Source organism: Anomaloglossus baeobatrachus, chromosome 8 (genome assembly GCF_048569485.1).
Source record: "Anomaloglossus baeobatrachus isolate aAnoBae1 chromosome 8, aAnoBae1.hap1, whole genome shotgun sequence".
Classification (NCBI taxonomy): Eukaryota; Metazoa; Chordata; class Amphibia; order Anura; family Aromobatidae; genus Anomaloglossus; species Anomaloglossus baeobatrachus.
In genome coordinates, this window is record NC_134360.1 from 244309394 (window position 1) to 244332186 (window position 22793).

General features: G+C 52.2%; 1 protein-coding gene across 2 annotated transcripts in view; it reads left to right on the plus strand.

The window, feature by feature from the left end:
- KDM4A (lysine demethylase 4A) overlaps window positions 1–18351 on the plus strand; it is a 74951-nt gene extending 56600 nt beyond the window's left edge. For both annotated transcript variants that reach the window (XM_075320477.1, XM_075320478.1), the window contains exons 19-22: window positions 10025–10192; window positions 10776–10895; window positions 11104–11196; window positions 16551–18351. In XM_075320477.1, the coding sequence (XP_075176592.1) occupies window positions 10025–10192; window positions 10776–10895; window positions 11104–11196; window positions 16551–16691 (522 nt within the window). In that variant the 3' untranslated portion in view covers window positions 16692–18351. The remainder of the gene's footprint in view (window positions 1–10024; window positions 10193–10775; window positions 10896–11103; window positions 11197–16550) is intronic.
- The last annotated feature ends 4442 nt before the right edge of the window (window positions 18352–22793 follow it).

The window sequence follows — 22793 nt, forward strand, 5'->3', positions numbered from 1 at the left end:
CATGCAGCGGGACAGGTTCGGCTCCTCCCGGCGGCCGTTCTACACAGGGGAGGGACACTCCCCACTGCTGGGGCGTCCCTCCTTCCCTGCAGGTCTCTATAGCCCTCCAGTTCACGCTCTTTTATAGGAACGCCCTCTTCTCAGGCAGAGTTCACTCTGCTCTGGGACATCCTGCATTCTGCATCTCTGCTGAGGTGCTGCGACTGGGGGACCGGGCTTCGGGATCTGGAGGGCACACAACACCGCGCTCAGTGGTCTGGTAAGCCACAGCCGGTCTCCGGTTGTGGACCTCTGTATATTCTCCCTGGGGTTCATTCTCTGTAAAGCCCCCACTCCAGCAGCATGTCTCACACAAGGAGCAAGGCTCCAAAGCTTTATTCTGCGTGCACTGCATGTAAGCTCCTGCTGCCTGAGCCGAGCACCTATCCACATTGTGATGTCTGCTCTAACTTGGCGGTGCCACAGCCTGGAGTCTCACCCCCAGTGGTCTCTCAGGCTGCTGCTGCACCTGTGATTGAACCCCCGGCCTGGGTAGAGTCCTTCTCTAGGTCCATTTCTTTGTCGCTCCTAATTGGGAGACCCAGACAATTGGGTGTATAGCTACTGCCTCCGGAGGCCACACAAAGTACTACACTTAAAAGTGTAAGGCCCCTCCCCTTCTGGCTATACACCCCCCCGTGGGATCACGGGCTCCTCAGTTTTATGCTTTGTGCGAAGGAGGCCAGACATCCACGCATAGCTCCACTGTTTAGTCAGCAGCAGCTGCTGACTATGTCGGATGGAAGAAAAGAGGGCCCATACTAGGGCCCCCAGCATGCTCCCTTCTCACCCCACTTTCTGTCGGCGGTGTTTGTTAAGGTTGAGGTACCCATTGCGGGTACGGAGGCTGGAGCCCACATGCTGATTCCTTCCCCATCCCCATTAGGGCTCTGGGTGAAGTGGGACTTGACCGGTCTCCGGGCACTGAGACCGTGCTCCATCCACAGCCCCTGGAGGATCTGCTGGATACGGAGCGGAGTTTTCTCAGGGACAGGACCCTGCTCCATCAGGTACTCCGTGTCCCCGTGCTTATCGCACGCACACTGCAGCATTGCTGGGTGTGTTAGTGCGCCGGGGTAAACAGCGCTGCTGCGCTGGTGCCGTTACTCACTACAGCTCTGCTGAGTGAGGTGACTTTGTACGATCGGCCGATCCGGCCGCTGGGGTCAGTGTTTACTGGTCGCGGCTGGGATTTGTGGTGCGCCGGGGACTTCCGCGCTGGCCGTGCATATATGACGGCCGCGCTAGATTACTACAGTCCCCGGCTTTTGCGGCCTAGTTCGTATCGTTCCCGCCCCTGGACCTGCCAGTCAGGAGGAGGGCGGGACGCTGTACAGTCCAGCAGCGTTAAGAGCTGGAGTCTGTTTTTACATACTCCAGCCCTCACACTAGGCACAGGGGGACGCAGTTTCCCGCTCTTTTGTTTGGGACGCCCACGGTCCGCCCCTCTTCACAGGACGCCGGCAGCCATTCCTGCCTGCACGCTGAACTGCGGAGGGGAGGCTGGGAGACCCAGACAAGGGATTCTACGATCTCACACCCGCTTTTCAGCGGGCGGTAAGCAGCCCTCAAGGGCTCTCCCCCACTTGTGCCATAGTGTACTTTTGTATTTTGTGCTGGCAATACTTTGCACTGTACAGTCGCTGGTGGTTTTCTGCTATATACCCTCCTTAGATTTCTCAAGGAGATAACAGCATGTCGTCCGCAAAAAGCAAAAGTGCCAAGGCACGGACTTTATATGCTGCTTGTACCGCATGTGGGGCTACTCTACCGGCAGGTTCCACTGACCCCCCCATTGTGTGCAGTGCTCGGCCCCTGTGGCAATTGCTCAGCCGGGGCCGCTGCTAGAGGTGACCCAGGGAGAACCACCTGTGAATGCTGTCCAGGTGACAGGGACGGAGTTTGCAGCTTTTGCTGACAAATTGTCTGACTGTCTAAAATTCTTGAAACATTGCAGTCTAGACCAGTAACTCAGACCATGGGCACTGTTGATCCATTGCCCCCTGGTCCCCCTCAGCTGGACCACTTCCTAGCTCCGGGGGTGTCATATGCACCCCAGGGTGACGGCTCTGACTCGGACGACAGTCCCAGACAACCTAAGCGGGCTCGCTATGAGCGACCCTCAACTTCATCACACTGGTCAGGGTCCCAGCGGGACGACTCTGTGTGATGAGGCGGATGTAACTGATCAGGAGTCTGATGCTGGGGCCGCTCTCAATCTAGATACCCCGGATGGTGACGCCATAGTGAATGATCTTATAGCGTCCATCAATAGGATGTTAGATATTTCTCCACCAGCTCCTCTTGCGGAGGAGGCAGCTTCACAGCAGGAGAAATTCCATTTCAGGTATCCCAAGCGTAAATTAAGCACGTTTCTGGACCACTCTGACTTTAGAGACGCAATCCAGAAACACCACGCTTATCCAGATAAGCGTTTTTCCAAACGGCTTAAAGATACACGCTATCCTTTTCCCCCTGACGTGGTCAAGGGCTGGACACAGTGTCCCAAGGTGGACCCTCCAATCTCCAGGCTTGCAGCCAGATCTCTAGTTGCAGTGGAAGATGGGGCGGCACTTAAAGATGCCACTGACAGACAGATGGAGCTCTGGTTAAAATCCATCTATGAAGCTATTGGAGCGTCGTTGGCGCCAGCATTCGCAGCTGTATGGGCACTCCAAGCTATTTCAGCTGGGCTTACACAGGTCGACACGGTCACACGTACATCTGCTCCGCAGGTGGCACCCTTGACCTCTCAAATGTCTGCATTCGCGGTCTTACGCGATTAATGCTGTCCTGGACTCTACGAGCTGTACGGCGGTGGCGTCAGCCAACTCTGTGGTTTTACGCAGAGCCCTGTGGTTGAGAGAATGGAAGGCAGATTCTTCTTCCAAGAAGTGCTTAACCAGTTTGCCTTTTTCTCGTGACCGATTGTTTGGTGAGCGTTTGGATGAAATCATTAAACGCTCCAAGGGTAAGGATTCATCCTTACCTCAGCCCAGACAAAACAAACCTCAACAGAGGAGGGACAGTCTGGTTTTCGGTCCTTTCGAGGCTCAGGCAGGTCCCAATTCTACTCGTCCAAAAGGACTCAAAAGGATCAGAGAGGCTCAGATTCTTGGCGGACTCAATCACGCCCAAAAAAGCCAGCCGGAAGAACAGTTACCAAGACGGCTTCCTCATGACTCTCGGCCTCCTCTCTCCGCATCCTCGGTCGGTGGCAGGCTCTCCCGCTTTGGCGACATTTGGTTGTCACAGGTCAAAGACCGTTGGGTGAGAGACATTCTGTCTCACGGGTACAGGATAGAGTTCTGCTCTCGTCCTCCAACTCGCTTCTTCAGAACTTCCCCACCGCCCGACCGAGCCGATGCTCTGCTGCAAGCGGTGTCCGCTCTAAAGGCGGGAGGAGTGGTGACTTCTGTTCCTCTTCAGGAACAAGGTCACGGTTTTTACTCCAATTTGTTTGTGGTGCCAAAGAAAGACTGGTCGTTCCGTCCCGTCCTGGATCTAAAGCTGCTCAACAAACACGTAAAAACCAGGAGGTTCAGGATGGAATCTCTCCGCTCCGTTATCTCCTCAATGTCTCAAGGAGATTTCCTAGCATCAATAGACATCAAGGATGCTTATCTCCACGTGCCAATTGCGCCAGAGCATCAGCGTTTTCTACGCTTCGTTATAGGAAGCGAACACCTGCAGTTCGTAGCTCTACCTTTCGGGCTGGCGACAGCCCCTCGGGTCTTCACCAAGGTCATGGCAGCAGTAGTAGCAGTCCTGCACTCACAAGGTCACTCCGTGATCCCGTATTTGGACGATCTACTTATCAAGGCACCCTCTCAAGAGGCATGCCAACACAGCCTGAACGTGGCACTGAAGACTCTCCAGAGTTTCGGGTGGATTATCAACTTTTCAAAGTCAAATCTAACCCCGACCCAATCACTAACATATCTTGGCATGGAGTTTCATACTCTCTCAGCGATAGTGAAACTTCCACTGGACAAACAGTGCTCGCTACAGATAGGGGTGCAATCTCTCCTTCAGGGCCAGTCGCACCCCTTTAGGCGCCTCATGCACTTCCTAGGGAAGATGGTAGCAGCAATGGAAGCAGTTCCTTTTGCGCAGTTTCATCTGCGTCCACTACAATGGGACATTCTCCGCCAATGGGACGGGAAGTCGACGTCCCTCGACAGGGAGGTCTCCCTCTCTCAGGCAGCCAAGGAATCTCTCCGGTGGTGGCTTCTTCCCACCTCATTGTCAAAAGGAAAGTCGTTCCTACCCCCATCCTGGGCGGTGGTCACGACAGATGCGAGACTATCAGGGTGGGGAGCAGTGTTTCTCCACCACAGGGCTCAGGGTACGTGGACTCGGAAAGAGTCCACCCTTCAGATCAATGTTCTGGAGATCAGAGCAGTCTATCTTGCCCTACAAGCCTTCCAACAGTGGCTGGAAGGCAAGCAGATCCGAATTCAGTCGGACAACTCCACAGCGGTGGCATACATCAACCACCAAGGGGGAACACGCAGTCGGCAAGCCTTCCAGGAAGTCCGGCGGATTCTGACGTGGGTGGAAGACACAGCATCCACCATAGCCGCCGTTCACATCCCAGGCGTAGAAAACTGGGAAGCAGACTTTCTCAGTCGCCAGGGCATGGACGCAGGGGAATGGTCCCTTCACCCGGACGTGTTTCAGGAGATCTGTCGCCGCTGGGGGATGCCGGACGTCGACCTGATGGCGTCACGGCACAACAACAAGGTCCCGGTTTTCATGGCACGGTCTCACGATCACCGAGCTCTGGCGGCAGACGCCTTAGTTCAAGATTGGTCGCAGTTCCGACTACCGTATGTGTTCCCACCTCTGGCATTGTTGCCCAGAGTGCTCCGCAAAATCAGGTCGACTGCCGCTGCGCCATTCTCGTCGCTCCAGACTGGCCAAGGAGGTCGTGGTACCCGGATCTGTGGCACCTCACGGTAGGCCATCCGTGGGCACTACCAGACCGTCCAGACTTGCTGTCTCAAGGGCCGTTTTTCCATCTGAATTCTGCGGCCCTGAACCTGACTGTGTGGCCATTGAGTCCTGGATCCTAGCGGCCTCAGGTTTATCTCATGAAGTGGTTGCCACCATGAGACAGGCTAGGAAACCATCCTCCGCCAAGATCTACCACAGGACGTGGAGGATATTCCTATCTTGGTGCTCGGCTCAGGGAGTTTCTCCCTGGCCTTTTGCATTGCCTACTTTTCTTTCCTTCCTGCAGTCTGGGTTGGAAAAAGGTTTGTCGCTTGGCTCCCTTAAGGGTCAAGTCTCCGCGCTATCCGTATTTTTCAGAAACGCCTGGCGCGACTTCCTCAGGTACGCACGTTCCTGCAAGGGGTTTGTCATATCGTCCCCCCTTACAAGCGGCCATTGGAGCCCTGGGACCTGAACAAGGTTCTAATTGCTCTCCAAAAGCCGCCTTTCGAGCCTATGAAGGAGGTTTCCCTTTCTCGTCTTTCACAGAAAGTGGCCTTTCTAGTGGCGGTCACGTCTCTTCGGAGAGTGTCCGAGCTGGCGGCGTTATCATGCAGATCTCCATTCCTGGTGTTTCACCAGGACAAGGTAGTACTGCGTCCAATTCCAGAGTTTCTTCCCAAGGTGGTATCTTCCTTTCATCTCAATCAAGATATCACTTTACCGTCTTTGTGTCCGCATCCAGTTCACCAATTTGAAAAAGGTTTGCATTTATTGGATCTGGTGAGAGCACTCAGGATCTACATTTCCCGCACGGCGCCTCTGCGCCGCTCGGATGCACTCTTTGTCCTTGTCGCTGGTCAGCGTAAAGGGTCGCAAGCTTCCAAATCCACCCTTGCGCGTTGGATCAAGGAACCAATTCTTCACACCTACCGTTCTGCTGGGCTTCCGATTCCATCAGGACTGAAAACCCATTCTACCAGAGCCGTGGGTGCGTCCTGGGCATTACGGCACCAGGCTACGGCTCAGCAGGTGTGCCAGGCGGCTACCTGGTCGAGTCTGCACACTTTTACCAAGCATTATCAGGTGCATACCTACTCTTCGGCGGATGCCGGCCTAGGTAGACAAGTCCTTCAGGCGGCGGTGGCTCACCTGTAGGAAAGGGCTGTTTGACGGCCCTATCACGAGGTATTCTTTTACCCACCCAGGGACTGCTTTTGGACGTCCCAATTGTCTGGGTCTCCCAATTAGGAGCGACAAAGAAGTAGGGAATTTTGTTTACTTACCGTAAATTCCTTTTCTTCTAGCTCCAATTGGGAGACCCAGCACCCGCCCTGTTTTTCTTAGGAAATTTGTTTTTTTCGGGTGCACATGTTGTTCATCTTGAACAGTTCAGTTCTCCGAGGTTGTTTCTCGGGTTGAATTTGTATTTAAAACAGTTATTGGCTTTCCTCCTTCTTGCTTTTGCACTAAAACTGAGGAGCCCGTGATCCCACGGGGGGGTGTATAGCCAGAAGGGGAGGGGCCTTACACTTTTAAGTGTAGTACTTTGTGTGGCCTCCGGAGGCAGTAGCTATACACCCAATTGTCTGGGTCTCCCAATTGGAGCTAGAAGAAAAGGAATTTACGGTAAGTAAACAAAATTCACTTCTTTTCTCTCAACTCCCCCCTGCTCAAAGGCCGCCGCCTTCTCGCAGGCCGTGGCGTCCTTGCAGGCAAACGGACTGATTGTCCCGGTTCCCGCTCAGGAACGGTTCAGAGGTTTTTACTCAAATCTCTTCCTAGTTCCAAAAAAGGACGGTACCTTCCGGCCCATCCTGGATCTCAAGCTTCTCAACAAGCATGTCCGGGTGCGGCATTTTCGCATGGAGTCTCTGCGATCAGTCATTGCCTCTATGACCCAAGGGGAGTTCCTGGCGTCCATCGACATCAGAGATGCCTATCTACATGTGCCAATCGCAGTGTCACATCAGCGTTGGTTACGTTTTGAGATAGGAGAGGATCATTTCCAATTCGTGGCTCTCCCCTTCGGGTTAGCCACGGCCCCTCGGGTATTCACCAAGGTCATGGCAGCAGTGATTGCGGTCCTGCACCTCCAGGGGTTGGCAGTGCTTCCTTATCTGGACGACCTTCTGGTCAAGGGTACATCCAGCGCAGACTGTCAGCGGAGTGTTTCGCTCACTCTCGCCACCCTAGCCCAATTCGGGTGGATTGTCAATCTTCCCAAATCCACTCTTGACTCCGACCCAGAGTCTCACGTACCTAGGGATGCAGTTCGAGACTCTGCCGGCACTTGTGAAGTTGCCCTTAGTCAAACAGCAGTCCCTTCAGCTAGCGGTGTGCTCTCTCCTGAGGCCCCGCCGTTATACCCTCAGGCGTCTGATGCAGGTGCTGGGTGAAATGGTGGCCTCCATGGAGAGGCGGTTCCCTTTGCCCAGTTCCATCTGCGTCCTCTGCAGCTGGACATTCTCCGCTGTTGGGACAAGCGGCCTTCCTCCTCACAGAGGTTAGTGGCTCTGTTGCCACAGACCAGGGGCTCCCTTCAGTGGTGGCTTCAGCCCCTCTCTCTGTCTCAGGGACGCTCCTTCCTGGCCCCGTCCTGGGTGATCCTCACCACGGATGCCAGTCTATCCGGCTGGTGAGCTGTACATCTCCACCACAGAGCACAGGGCACTTGGACTCCGTCTGAGTCAGCCCTTTCAATCAATGTGCTGGAAACCAGAGCTGTGCTTCTAGCTCTCCTAGCCTTTCACCACCTGTTGGCGGGCAGGCACATTCGAGTCCAGTCAGACAACGCGACAGCGGTTGCCTACATCAATCACCAGGGCGGGACACGCAGCCGCCTGGCAATGTTGGAGGTCCAACGCATTCTTCAATGGGCGGAGGACTCAAAGTCCACCATATCCGCAGTCCACATCCCTGGCGTAGAAAACTGGGAGGCAGATTATCTCAGCCGTCAATCCGTGGACGGTGGCGAGTGGTCCCTGCACCCGGCAGTGTTTCAGTCAATCTGCCGCAAGTGGGGCACTCCGGACGTGGACCTAATGGCATCCCGTCACAACAACAAGGTTCCGGTTTACGTGGCTCGCTCCCACGATCCTCAGGCCTTTGCAGCGGACGCGCTGGTTCAAGATTGGTCCCAGTTTCGTCTGTCCTACGTGTTTCCCCCTCTAGCTCTCTTGCCCAGAGTCCTGCGCAAGATCAGAATGGAGGGCCGTCGGGTCATTCTCATTGCTCCAGACTGGCCCAGGCGAGCTTGGTACCCAGACCTGCTCCATCTGTCCGTAGAGGTGCCGTGGCATCTTCCGGACCGTCCAGACCTTCTCTCACAAGGTCCGTTTTTCCGCCAGAATTCTGCAGCTCTCAGATTGACGGCGTGGCTCTTGAGTCCTGGATCTTGACGGCTTCTGGTATTCCTCCTGAAGTCATCTCCACTATGACTCTGGCTTGGAAGTCTTCCTCGGCCAAAATCTATCACAGGACCTGGAGAATTTTCCTGTCCTGGTGTCGCTCTTCCGGCCATGCTCCTTGGCCTTTTTTCCTTGCCGACCCTTCTGTCCTTTCTACAGTCCGGTCTGCAGCTAGGACTATCCCTCAATTCCCTCAAGGGACAAGTCTCGGCTCTGTCAGTGTTGTTCCAGCGGCGTATTGCCCGGCTGGCTCAGGTGCGCACCTTCATGCCGGTCGCGTCTCACATCATTCCGCCTTACCGTCGGCCCTTGGATCCCTGGGACCTCAATCTGGTCCTCACGGCCTTGCAGAAACCCCCCTTTGAGCCTCTTAGGGAGGTTTCTTTGTCTCGTCTTTCACAGAAAGTGGTCTTTCTAGTGGCCATAACTTCCCTCAGGAGAGTCTCTGATTTGGCTGCGCTCTCTTCGGAGTCACCTTTTTTTGTTTTTTCATCAAGACAAGGTGGTTCTCCGTCCGACTCCGGACTTTCTCCCTAAGGTGGTTTCTCCTTTCCACCTTAACCAGGACATTTCCCTGCCTTCCTTTTGTCCGGCTCCTGTTCATCGCTTTGAAATAGCGTTGCATACTCTGGATCTGGTGCGTGCTCTCCGGATCTGTGTCTCGCACCGCTGTTCTTAGGCGGTGCACCTCTCTTTTTGTGCTAACCACAGGTCGGCGTAAGGGCCTCTCTGCTTCTAAGCCGACCTTAGCCCGTTGGATTAGGTCGGCCATTTCCGATGCCTACCAGAGTACTCAGGTGCCTCCCCCGCCGGGGATCAAGGCACACTCGACCAGAGCTGTCGGTGCCTCTTGGGCTTTCAGGCACCAGGCTACGGCTCAACAAGTCTGTCAGGCTGCCACTTGGACTAGCCTGCATACCTTTTCAAAGCACTACCAAGTGCATGCTCATGCTTCGGCAGATGTGAGCTTGGGCAGACGCATCCTTCCCTTCAGGCGGCTGTCGCCCATTTGTGAAGTTAGGCTCCGCCTACTTCTCAGTTTTCTGTTTATTCCCACCCATGGACTGCTTTGAGACGTCCCAATGTCTGGGTCTCCCATAGGAACGATAAAGAGAGAATTTTGTTTACTTACCGTAAATTCTTTTTCTTATAGTTCCGTATTGGGAGACCCAGCACCCTCCCTGTTGCCTGTTGGCAGTTTATTGTTCTGCGTGTTATCACCGGCTGTTGTCGTAGACAGAGGCTCCGGTTGTTCCGGTTCTTGCTCTGTCTTTACTTGTGGGTGGCTATTCTCCTTCAGCTTTTGCACTAAATTGGCTAGATCTGGTTATCCAGGGGGTGTATATGCTCAGAGGGAGGAGCTACACTTTTTAGTGTAGTACTTTGTGTGTCCTCCGGAGGCAGAAGCTATACACCCATGGTCTGGGTCTCCCAATACGGAACTATAAGAAAAAGAATTTACGGTAAGTAAACAAATTTCTCTTTTTAATGTTTGTATTCAAAGTAAAATTAAAGCACTTTTAAGTGCCATAACTGGGGACCTGGACACCGGTGCAGTAGAGGTCTTATTGTGTTCTTGGTTTAGGCTTGTAGTGTGGTCTTGTGGTGTTACTGATTTGGCATTCCTCTAATTTCAGGGTAGAGACTCGCACCAAGACATCGTGGCGGGACAGCTTGTGATCGGCAAGCACAAGAACGGCCGCTACTATCAGTGCGAGGCCATCAAGCTGACAAAGGAAACTTTTTACGAGGTCAATTTCGATGATGGCTCTTTCAGTGACAATCTTTATCCAGAGGACATTGTGGTGAGTGAGGAGGAAACTTATATGAAATCTCAGCAGGACGCAGAAGTTGTTGTTCTGCTGAATACAATTTTGTCCAAATCAACCGGGTCTGTCCAGAAGTATGTGTGTGTCCCCTTCCAATATTAGAGCAGGTCCGTAACCCTAGACCAAATCCAGTCTAACATTTTAAAACCAAGAACAGACGTGTAAAGTTTTTTTATTTATTGAATTAATCTATTTTTCTTGTAAAAATAACATAATGAGCACCATGGTTAGAAGCCAAGCAGTAATGTCTGAGCGGGGTCTCCTCTCTGTGGTGGAGGCTGCTGCAGACTTCTCCAGTCTTGTGACCACTACTCTGGTCACAAGAGGTTGTCTTGTTCAAACACAAATTCCCTTTTCTTAACTTTTTTTTTTGTCTTTTTCCTTAGTCCTATTTCTGTGTTTTTCATGCTGCGGTCCTGTGATGTTCTTGCCATCTTTTAGTTTTTCTTTATTTGCCCATTACCTATATGTACACAACCGATGTAACTTCCTTGCTGCTCGTTCTTTTAGCTGGATTTCATAATTTCCTTTTTTTTTTTTTTTTAAATTTCCCAAACAGAGCCGTGACTGCCTTAATCTGGGCCCACCACCCGGAGGGGAGATCGTGCAGGTCCGTTGGACGGACGGACTCGTCTATGGCGCCAAGTTTGTCGCATCGCACACAATTCAAATGTATCAGGTGAGCGCAGAGGGGCCTGGTAGGAAACGTTTCCTCTTTTATTTCTTTGTGGCTGACTGTTCCTTCTATGCAAAATGATCTGCTTTTTGGGTTTGTTTGTTTTTTTTTTTTTTTTTTTCCCTCTGGATACATAATAGGAAACCCTATATAAATGCATGAATTAAATTAATTTACTAATTTTCCAATTGGAATTTTTTTCTTTTTTTAGATTGAATTTGAAGATGGTTCGCACGTATCTGCGAAAAGAGACGATGTGTATACACTTGACGAAGAGTTACCAAAGAAAGTAAAGTCTCGCCTGGTCAGTACAAGTTGCCATTGTCATTTATTGTGGGCAAACAATAGGTGTCATTATGTGCCATAAGTCAGGAAGCTGCCAAGGTAAATGCAGGTTTCTAAGAGAAGGCCCAGAGCATCTACATTAACCTTTTCGGTTCGGCACCTAGTGTACAGATACAAATCCGCAGACCTATCTTGGTTAGGTCAGTATCTGCACCAGGGATGCACATACTATTGCTGCACAGGGGCCAAAGAGGTAAAGGGGCCTTTACAACCTCTCCCAAAAGCAGGGGGAATTATGCGTTTTGATGAGCTATTGGACTGCAAAGGGTCCTTTCTTTGTCGCTCCATTGGGAGACCCAGACAATTGGGTGTATAGCTTCTGCCTCCGGAGGCCACACAAAGTATTACACTTAAAAGTGTAAAGCCCCTCCCCTTCTGCCTATACACCCCCCCCCGTGCATCACGGGCTCCTCAGTTTTTATGCTTTGTGCGAAGGCCCAAGTGGAACCACCTGCTACCACTGTCCAGGTGACAGGGACGGAGTTTGCAGTATTTGCTGACAAACTGTCTGAGAGTATGGATAAATGGTCTGCTAAGATACTAGAAGCCTTGCAGTCCAGGCCGGTAACACAGGCCCCGGGCACTGTTGAATCATTGACCCCAGGCCCCCCTCGGTTGGAGCAGCAAAGTGCTCCTGGGGTGACCCATAGGTCCCACGGTGAGGTCTCTGACACGGACCGCAGTCCCAGACCGCCTAAGCGGGCTCGCTGGGAAATTCCCTCGACTTCATCACACTGCTCAGGGTCTCAGCAGGAGGACTCTCTGGAGGATGAAGCGGAGGTGGCAGATCAGGATTCTGATCCTGAGGCCGCTCTCAACCTAGATACACCTGAAGGAGACGCCATAGTGAATGACCTTATAGCGTCCATCAATCAGGTGTTGGATCTTTCTCCCCCAGCTCCTCCAATTGAGGAGTCAGCTTCTCAGCAGGAGAAATTCCGTTTTAGATTTCCCAAGCGTACAATGAGTACGTTTCTGGATCACTCCGACTTCAGAGAGGCAGTCCAGAAACACCGAGCTTGTCCAGATAAGCGCTTTTCTAAGCGTCTTAAGGACACACGTTATCCCTTCCCCCCTGACGTTGTCAAGGATTGGGCTCAGTGTCCCAAGGTGGATCCTCCAGTCTCCAGACTGGCGGCTAGATCCATAGTTGCCGTGGAAGATGGGGCTTCACTCAAAGATGCCACTGACAGAGAGATGGAGCTCTGGTTGAAATCCATCTATGAAGCTATCGGCGCGTCCTTTGCTCCGGCATTCGCAGCCGTATGGGCACTCCAAGCTATCTCAGCTTGTCACTCGCAGATTAATGCAGTCACACGTGCCTCTGCTCCGCAGGTGGTGTCCTTAACCTCTCAGGCGTCGGCGTTTGCGTCCTACGCCATTAATGCTGTCCTGGACTCTGCGAGCCGTACGGCGGTAGCTTCCGCCAATTCGGTGGCAGTCCGCAGGGCCATGTGGCTACGTGAATGGAAGGCAGACTCTGCTTCCAAAAAGTTCTTAACCGGTTTGCCATTTTCTGGCGACCGCCTGTTTGGTGAGCGATTGGATGAAATCATTAAACAATCCAAGGGAAAGGACTCATCCTTACCCCAGTCCAAACCAAACAGACCTCAACAACGGAAGGTACAATCGAGGTTTCGGTCCTTTCGGCCCGCGGGCAGGTCTCAATTCTCCTCGTCCAACAGGCCACAGAAGGGTCAGAGGGACTCCGATTCATGGCGGTCTAAGTCACGTCCTAAAAAGACCACCGGAGGAACCGCTCCCAAAGCGGCCTCCTCATGACTTTCGGCCTCTTCACACCGCATCGTCAGTCGGTGGCAGGCTCTCCCGCTTTTGCGACGCCTGGCTGCCACAGGTACAAGACCGTTGGGTGAGAGACATTCTGTCTCACGGTTACAGGATAGAGTTCAGCTCTCGTCCTCTGACTCGATTCTTCAGAACATCTCCGCCCCCCGAGCGAGCCGATGCTCTTCTTCAGGCGGTGTGCACTTTGAAGGCAGAAGGAGTGGTGATCCCTGTTCCTCTTCAGCAACAGGGTCACGGTTTTTACTCCAACTTGTTTGTGGTGCCAAAAAAGGACGGATCTTTCCGTCCTGTTCTGGACCTAAAACTGCTCAACAAACACGTAAAAACCAGGCGGTTCCGGATGGAATCGCACCGCTCCGTCATCGCCTCAATGTCCCAAGGAGATTTCCTAGCATCAATCGACATCAAAGATGCTTATCTCCACGTACCGATTGCACCAGAGCATCAGCGCTTCCTGCGTTTCGCCATAGGGGACGAACACCTACAGTTCGTGGCACTGCCTTTCGGCCTGGCGACAGCCCCACGGGTCTTCACCAAGGTCATGGCAACAGTAGTAGCAGTCCTACACTCTCAGGGACACTCGGTGATCCCTTACTTAGACGATCTGCTTGTCAAGGCACCCTCTCAAGTGGCATGCCAACACAGCCTGAACACTGCTCTGGAGACTCTCCAGAGGTTCGGGTGGATCATCAATTTCCCAAAGTCAAATCTGACACCGACCCAATCACTGACATATCTTGGCATGGAGTTTCATACTCTCTCAGCGATAGTGAAGCTTCCGCTGGACAAACAGCGTTCACTACAGACAGGGGTGCAATCTCTCCTTCAAGGCCAGTCACACCCCTTGAGGCGCCTCATGCACTTCCTAGGGAAGATGGTAGCAGCAATGGAGGCAGTTCCTTTTGTGCAGTTTCATCTGCGTCCACTTCAATGGGACATTCTCCGCAAATGGGACAGGAAGTCGGCATCCCTCGACAGGAACGTCTCCCTTTCTCAGGCAGCCAAAGCCTCCCTTCGGTGGTGGCTTCTTCCCACTTCATTGTTGAAGGGGAAATCCTTCCTACCCCCATCCTGGGCGGTGGTCACGACGGACGCGGGTCTATCAGGGTGGGGAGCGGTTTTTCTCCACCACAGGGCTCAGGGTACCTGGACTCGGCCAGAGTCCTCCCTTCAGATCAATGTTCTGGAGATAAGGGCAGTGTATCTTGCCCTAAAGGCGTTCCAGCCGTGGCTGGAAGGCAAGCAGATCCGAATTCAGTCGGACAACTCCACAGCGGTGGCATACATCAACCACCAACACGCAGTCGGCAAGCCTTCCAGGAAGTCCGGCGGATTCTGCTGTGGGTGGAAGCCACAGCCTCCACCATATCCGCAGTTCACATCCCGGGCGTAGAAAACTGGGAAGCAGACTTTCTCAGTCGCCAGGGCATGGACGCAGGGGAATGGTCCCTTCACCCGGACGTGTTTCAAGAGATCTGTTGCCGCTGGGGGATGCCGGACGTCGACCTAATGGCGTCCCGGCACAACAACAAGGTCCCGGCATTCATGGCACGGTCTCAAGATCACAGAGCTCTGGCGGCAGACGCCTTAGTTCAGGATTGGTCGCAGTTTCAACTGCCTTATGTGTTTCCTCCTCTGGCACTGTTGCCCAGAGTGTTACGCAAGATCAGGTCCGACTGCCGCCGCGCCATCCTCGTCGCTCCAGACTGGCCGAGGAGGTCGTGGTACCCGGATCTGTGGCATCTCACGGTGGGCCAACCGTGGGCACTACCAGACCGACCAGACTTGCTGTCTCAAGGGCCGTTTTTCCATCTGAATTCTGCGGCCCTCAACCTGACTGTGCGGCCATTGAGTCCTGGATCCTAGCGTCTTCAGGGTTGTCTCAAGAGGTCATTGCCACTATGAGACAGGCTAGGAAACCAACGTCCACCAAGATCTACCACAGGACGTGGAGGATATTCTTATTCTTATCCTGGTGCTCTGCTCAGGGTTTTACTCCCTGGCCATTTGCCTTGCCCACCTTTCTTTCCTTCCTTCAATCCGGATTGGAAAAGGGTTTGTCGCTCGGCTCCCTTAAGGGACAAGTCTCAGCGCTCTGTGTTTTTTCAGAAGCGCCTAGCCAGACTTCCACAGGTACGCACGTTCCTGCAGGGGGTTTGTCACATAGTCCCTCCTTACAATTGTCCGTTAGAACCCTGGGATCTGAACAGGGTGCTGATGGTTCTTCAGAAACCACCTTTCGAGCCAATGAAGGATATTTCTCTCACGCCTTTCGCAGAAAGTGGTCTTCCTAGTAGCAGTCACTTCACTTCGGAGAGTGTCTGAGCTAGCAGCGCTGTCATGCAAAGCCCCTTTCCTGGTGTTTCACCAGGACAAGGTGGTTCTGCGTCCGGTTCCGGAATTTCTCCCTAAAGTGGTATCCCCCTTTCATCTCAATCAGGATATCTCCTTACCCTCTTTTTGTCCTCATCCAGTTCACCAATGTGAAAAGGATTTGCACTTGTTAGATCTGGTGAGAGCACTCAGACTCTACATTTCTCGTACGGCGCCCCTGCGCCGCTCGGATGCACTCTCTGTCCTTGTCGCTGGCCAGCGTAAAGGGTCACAGGCTTCCAAATCAACCCTGGCTCGGTGGATCAAGGAACCAATTCTCGAAGCTTCTGGGCTTCCGGTTCCCTCAGGGCTGAAGGCCCATTCGACCAGAGCCGTGGGTGCGTCCTGGGCTTTGCGGCACCAGGCTACGGCTCAGCAGGTGTGTCAGGCGGCTACCTGGTCGAGCCTGCACACTTTCACGAAACACTATCAGGTGCATACCTATGCTTCGGCAGATGCCAGCCTAGGTAGGCGAGTCCTTCAGGCGGCGGTTGCCCACCTGTAGGAACGGGCCGTTTTACGGCTCTATTACGAGGTATTATTTTACCCACCCAGGGACTGCTTTTGGACGTCCCAATTATCTGGGTCTCCCAATGGAGCGACAAAGAAGGGAATTTTGTTACTTACCGTAAATTCCTTTTCTTCTAGCTCCAATTGGGAGACCCAGCACCCGCCCCTGTTCCCTTCGGGCTGTTGTTCTTTGTGTACACATGTTGTTCATGTTGAATGGTTTTCAGTTTTCCGAACTTCCTTCGGATTGAATTTACTTTAGACCAATTTATAAGTTTCCTCCTTCCTGCTTTTGCATTAAAACTGAGGAGCCCGTGATGCACGGGGGGTGTATAGGCAGAGGGGAGGGGTTACACTTTTTAAAGTGTAATACTTTGTGTGGCCTCCGGAGGCAGAACCTATACACCCAATTGTCTGGGTCTCCCAATTGGAGCTAGAAGAAAAGGAATTTACGGTAAGTAAACAAAATTCCCTTCTTTTAGATTGTGCTTGCACAGTGGCCTCTTCGGTCTGTCCCACCAATTTAGTGTTGTCTGTAGAGACTTTAACAGGTGTAGAGCAGCTTGGTTGGCACCATGTTGTCCCTGATCGCTTTGTCTTTAATATTTGCTCATTTCCCTACAGTCGGTGGCGTCTGATATGCGTTTTACAGAAATCTTTGCAGAAAAGGATGTGACGCCAGAAGTGAAACGACAAAGGGTCATCAACTCCAGGTATCGAGAGGACTACATCGAGCCAGATCTGTATCCAGAAATCACAGAGTGAAGCTTCTCTTCCCGGCTGCCTTTTACCCACTTAATCCGCCGTACTGGAAAAAAAAAGGCAGCGGGGGGAAAAAAAAAAACCCTGGCCAATTGTCTCGTTCACTTTGGACTTTTGTCTTCTGTACTGTGACATTTTTACTTTGGATTAAGGTTTAACTATTTTTTTTCTTTTGAAATCTGTCATCAAACTTTTGGCAAGACATAATGGATGAATTGGTTACCTGGTGCCCTGCATTTCATTGGGATCCACAAAGTCTCCTGAAGCTTGCGGGGGGCTTGTCAGGCCGCGCACCCAGAACAGTGTTACCAGTAGTCTCTATTGTTAGAGACCTAATCCTTTGTTCATCTCTGCACCCCAACACCCCCCACCCCATTTATTTTTATTTTTGGAGGGAAAACTGCGTTGCATAAAATCCGAAACGCCGGACACCCCCCCCCCCCCCCCCCCTATGAAATTGCGTCCCCCTCTTCCTGATTGATACATTGTTGCTTCAGTTTGATACATTTTTGCATTTGGAAGCTGGACTCGTTTTTTTTGATATTTAAAGCCGGAGACTGTGGACTTGTAGATTTTCTCTGATGCTCCGTGAAGGGAATTGGGGCCGTCTGATGGGATTTTGAGCAACGGTTACAATATTACGGAGGGGTTAAACGGCCTTTTCTGACCCACTGAGTGTCTACCTCTCATCTTACAGCTAAATGTCTGTTCTGAATTGATCAAAACCTGAGTTTGTTAGTAGAGAACTTGAGGCCTGTGTGCTTAATGCATATGCATTAACTTGCTGGCTCTTGATGTCTCTTACATGCAAACATCCCTTGGGGCGCCAAGAAGTGGGACCCCAGCCCATGGTCACCCCATACTGGTTCGGCAGCTTTTTATTCTACACCATGTGTTTCTACCACTCCAAAGGTGGAGATTATACCTGCACTCATCTCTCCCAAAATTGAGGGTTAAAGCAAGAGACTGGGTGACCATATTTATTATTCAGTGCTGCCCCTTCCGCTCTTCACTCACCTTTTTTCATATGTGAATATATCTGGAAATACATCTTTGGGTACAATATTCATCACAAGATGCTTCTTAATACTTCTCAACAGTATTTAAATGAAAAAAATGAATTTCTTTTTAATTTTTGAGAAATATTAGTAACCAGAGGAATAAAAAGTACCATTACTCTGCTATACCCGACACGCTTCAAACCGACCGCCTTCCCCCCTTCCCCCTTGCCCACCTCCATGGCCGTTAATTTAAAACACTTATTTATAAATGAAATGTTTTGGGTTTTTTTGTAAGAATAGCTACCTAGTCCCCCCTGGGAGTCCGCTGTAGCCAGCCATTTCTTGTAGTGGATAGCCCTGTAGTGACCCTATAGGAAGGTTGCAAGTCAAACTTATAAGCTGAAGCGTACCGTCTCGCACAGAAGAGGAGCACGTCTGGAAGTCGCCAGTCATGGAGGGAGACGCGGCGGCTCGGACAAGGAATCTCTGGACTTTTTAGCCTTTTCTTGGTGTATAACCAAGATCGCTTGCTACCCTTGTGCTGTCTTCTGCGGCATTGATCCCTGTTAACAAGAAAAAAAAGTTATTTTCTTTTTAAACTAAAATTAAATTATACAGCAACGTAGAGCATTAATTTTAGCAATAAACTTGTGTGGCGTGCAGCTATTGTCTGGATATTATTATTTGACTATATGTGGTATTTAAATAAAAAAAATTGTAAAAATGTATCACTCTGTAATACCGTTCTCCTTACTGATCATGGAGTGTGGACGCTTGGATGTTTTTTGAGGAGGAGTACACTGTGTCTTATGCCTCTTTCACACTGTAGTGAAATAAAAAAACACACTTTTCTTTGTCGCTCTATTGGGAGACCCAGACAATTGACAATTGGGTGTATAGCTACTGCCTCCGGAGGCCACACAAAGTATTACACTTAAAAGTGTAAGGCCCCTCCCCTACTGCCTATACACCCCCCCTGGGATCACGGGCTCCTCAGTTTTCATGCTTTGTGCGAAGGAGGCACACATGCACGCATAGCTCCACTGTTTAGTCAGCAGCAGCTGCTGACTTTGTCGGATGGAAGAAAAGAGGGCCCATACTAGGGCCCCCAGCATGCTCCCTTCTCACCCCACTTTTGTTGGCGGTGTTTGTTAAGGTTGAGGTACCCATTGCGGGTACGGAGGCTGGAGCCGACATGCTGCTTTCCTTCCCCATCCCCTTAGGGCTCTGGGTGAAGTGGGATCCTATCGGTCTCCAAGCACAGGAGACCGTGCTCCGTCCACAGCCCCTGGGAATCTGCTGGACATGGAGCTGAGTATCGTCAGGGACAGGGCCCTGCTACATTAAGGTACTCTGGGTCCCCGTACAGATCGCGCACACACACCAGCATTGCTGGGTGTGTTAGTGCGCCGGGGACAGCAGCGCGGCGCGCTGGTGCTTTACTCACTGCAGCTTTGCTGAGTGAGTTTCTGTATTAGGAACTGCCGCGCCGGCCGCGGCTGGCGGTTTTTTACACTGCGGCGCGGCTGGGACGTGTGGTGCGCCGGGGAACTTCCGCGCTGGCCGTGCTTATATGACGGCCGCGCTTATAAATCGAGTCCCCGGCTTTTGCGGCCTAGTTCCGTTTCGTTCCCCGCCCCCAGGCCTGCCAGTCAGGGGAAGGGCGGGACGCTGGTCAGAACGTCAGCGCTGAGGGCTGGCGTCTGCTTAGCATACTCCAACCCCCCTCACTAGGCACAGTGGGACGCTAGTTTCCCGCACTTTGTCTGGGGCACGCCCACGGCCCGCCCCTCTTCACAGGACGCCGGCAGCCATTCCTGTTTGCAGTCTGAGTGGAGAAGGGACACGAGCTCTGGGAGACCCAGGCACGGGATTCTGGCGGTCACACACCCGCTTTTCAGCGGGCGGTAAGCAGCCCTCGAGGGCTTACCCCACTAGTGCCGCAGTGTTCATTTGTACTTTATGCTTGTATGCTATACATTGCATTGTACGGTCGCTATTCTTGGCTATATACCCTCCTAGATTGCTAGACAACAGCATGTCGTCCGCAAAAAGCAAAGGGGCCAAGACACAGGCTTTCTATGCTACTTGTACCGCATGTAAGGCTGTTCTACCGGCAGGTGCCACTGACCCCCATTGTGTGCAATGTTCGGCCCCTGTAGCACTTGCTCAGTCGGGGCCTCTGCTAGAGGTGGCCCAAGCAGAACCACCTGTGAACACTGTCCAGGTGACAGGGACTGAGTTTGCAGTTTTTGCTGATAAACTGTCGGTGACTATGTCTAAAATCCTTGAGACTTTGCAGTCCAGACCGGTAACTCAGACCATGGGCACTGTTGATTCAAGGCTCCCTGGTTCCCCTCTTTTGGAACACATCCGTGCTCCGGGGGGGGTCCCATGCATCCCGGGGTGATGGCTCTGACACGGACGACAGTCCCAGACAGCCTAAGCGAGCTCGCTATGAGCGACCCTCGACTTCTTCACACTGGTCAGGGTCCCAGCAGGAAGGCTCTCTGTTTGATGAGACAGAGGTTGCTGATCAGGATTCTGATCCTGAGACCGCTCTCAATCTGGATACACCTGATGGGGACGCAATGGTGAATGATCTCATAGCGTCCATCAATAAAATGTTGGATATTTCTCCCACAGCTCCTCCAGTGGAGGAGTCAGCTTCACAGCAGGAGAAATTCCATTTCAGGTATCCTAAGCGTAAATTGAGTACTTTTCTGGACCACTCTGACTTTAGATAGTCAGTCCAGAAACACCACGCTTATCCAGATAAGCGTTTCTCCAAACGTCTTAAGGATACACGTTATCCCTTTCCCCCTGACGTGGTCAAAGGCTGGACCCAGTGTCCAAAGGTGGATCCCCCAATCTCCAGGCTTGCGGCTAGATCCTTAGTTGCAGTGGAAGATGGGGCTTCACTTAACGATGCCACTGACACAGATGGAGCTCTGGTTGAAATCCATCTATGAAGCTATCGGCGCGTCGTTCGCTCCAGCATTCGCAGCCGTATGGGCACTCCAAGCTATTTCAGCTGGTTTGGCGCAGATTGACACTGTCACACGTACATCTGTTCCGCAAGTAGCGTCCTTAACCTCTCAAATGTCTGCATTTGCGTCTTACGCTATTAATGCTGTCCTGGACTCTACAAGCCGTACGGCAGTGGCGTCCGCCAACTCCGTGGTTTTACGCAGAGCATTGTGGTTAAGGGAATGGAAGGCAGATTCTGCTTCCAAGAAGTGCTTAACCAGTTTGCCTTTTTCTGGTGACAGACTGTTTGGTGAGAGATTGGATGAAATCATTAAACAGTCCAAGGGTAAGGATTCATCCTTACCTCAGCCCAGACCAAATAAACCCCAACAGAGGAAGGGACAGTCGAGGTTTCGGTCCTTTCGAGGCTCGGGCAGGTCCCAATTCTCCTCGTCCAAAAGGACTCAAAAGGATCAGAGGAGCTCAGATTCTTGGCGGGCCCAGTCACGCCCAAAGAAAGCAGCCGGAGGAACCGCTACCAAAGCGGCTTCCTCATGACTTTCGGCCTCCTCTCTCCGCATCCTCGGTCGGTGGCAGGCTCTCCCGCTTTGGCGACATTTGGCTGCCACATGTCAAGGACCGTTGGGTGAGAGACATTCTGTCTCACGGGTACAGGATAGAGTTCAGTTCTCGTCCTCCAACTCGATTCTTCAGAACTTCTCCGCCTCCCGGCCGAGCCAATGCTCTTCTGCAGGCGGTGTGCTCTTTAAAGGCAGAAGGAGTGGTGATCCCTGTTCCTCTTCAGGAGCAAGGTCACGGTTTTTACTCCAACTTGTTTGTGGTGCCAAAAAAGGACGGGTCTTTCCGTCCTGTTCTGGACCTAAAACTGCTCAACAAGCATGTGAAAACCAGGCGGTTCCGAATGGAATCCCTCCGCTCCGTCATCGCCTCAATGTCTCAAGGAGATTTCCTAGCATCAATAGACATCAAAGATGCTTATCTCCACGTGCCGATTGCTCCAGAACACCAGCGTTTTCTACGCTTCGTTATAGGAGACGAACACCTTCAGTTCGTAGCCCTGCCTTTCGGTCTGGCGACAGCCCCAAGGGTCTTCACCAAGGTCATGGCAGCAGTAGTAGCAGTCCTGCACTCTCAAGGTCACTCTGTGATCCCTTACTTGGACGATCTACTTGTCAAGGCACCCTCTCAAGAGGCATGCCAACACAGCCTGAACGTTGCGCTGGAGACTCTCCAGAGTTTCGGGTGGATCATCAACTTTTCAAAGTCAAATCTGACCCCAACCCAATCGATAACATACCTTGGCATGGAGTTTCATACTCTATCAGCGATAGTGATGCTTCCGCTGGACAAACAGCGTTCACTACAGACAGGGGTGCAATCTCTCCTTCAGGGCCAGTCGCATCCCTTGAGACGCCTCATGCACTTCCTGGGGAAGATGGTAGCAGCAATGGAGGCAGTCCCTTTCGCGCAGTTTCATCTGCGTCCATTACAATGGGACATTCTCCGCCAATGGGACGGGAAGTCGAAGTCCCTGGACAGGAACGTCGCCCTTTCTCAGGCGGCCAAGGATTCTCTTCAGTGGTGGCTTCTTCCCACCTCATTGTCAATAGGAAAGTCTTTCCTACCCCCATCCTGGGCGGTGGTCACAACAGACGCGAGTCTATCAGGGTGGGGAGCAGTTTTTCTCCACCACAGGGCTCAAGGTACGTGGACTCAGCAAGAGTCCACCCTTCAGATCAATGTTCTGGAAATCAGAGCAGTGTATCTTGCCCTACAAGCCTTCCAGCAGTGGCTAGAAGGCAAGCAGATCCGAATTCAGTCGGACAACTCCACAGCGGTGGCATACATCAACCACCAAGGAGGGACACGCAGTCGGCAAGCCTTCCAGGAAGTCCGGCGGATTCTGACGTGGGTGGAAGACACGGCATCCACCATATCCGCAGTCCACATCCTGGGCGTAGAAAACTGGGAAGCGGACTTCCTCAGTCGCCAGGGTATGGACGCAGGGGAATGGTCTCTTCACCCGGACGTGTTTCAGGAAATTTGTCGCCGCTGGGGGAGGCCGGACGTCAACCTAATGGCGTCCCGGCACAACAACAAGGTCCCGGCCTTC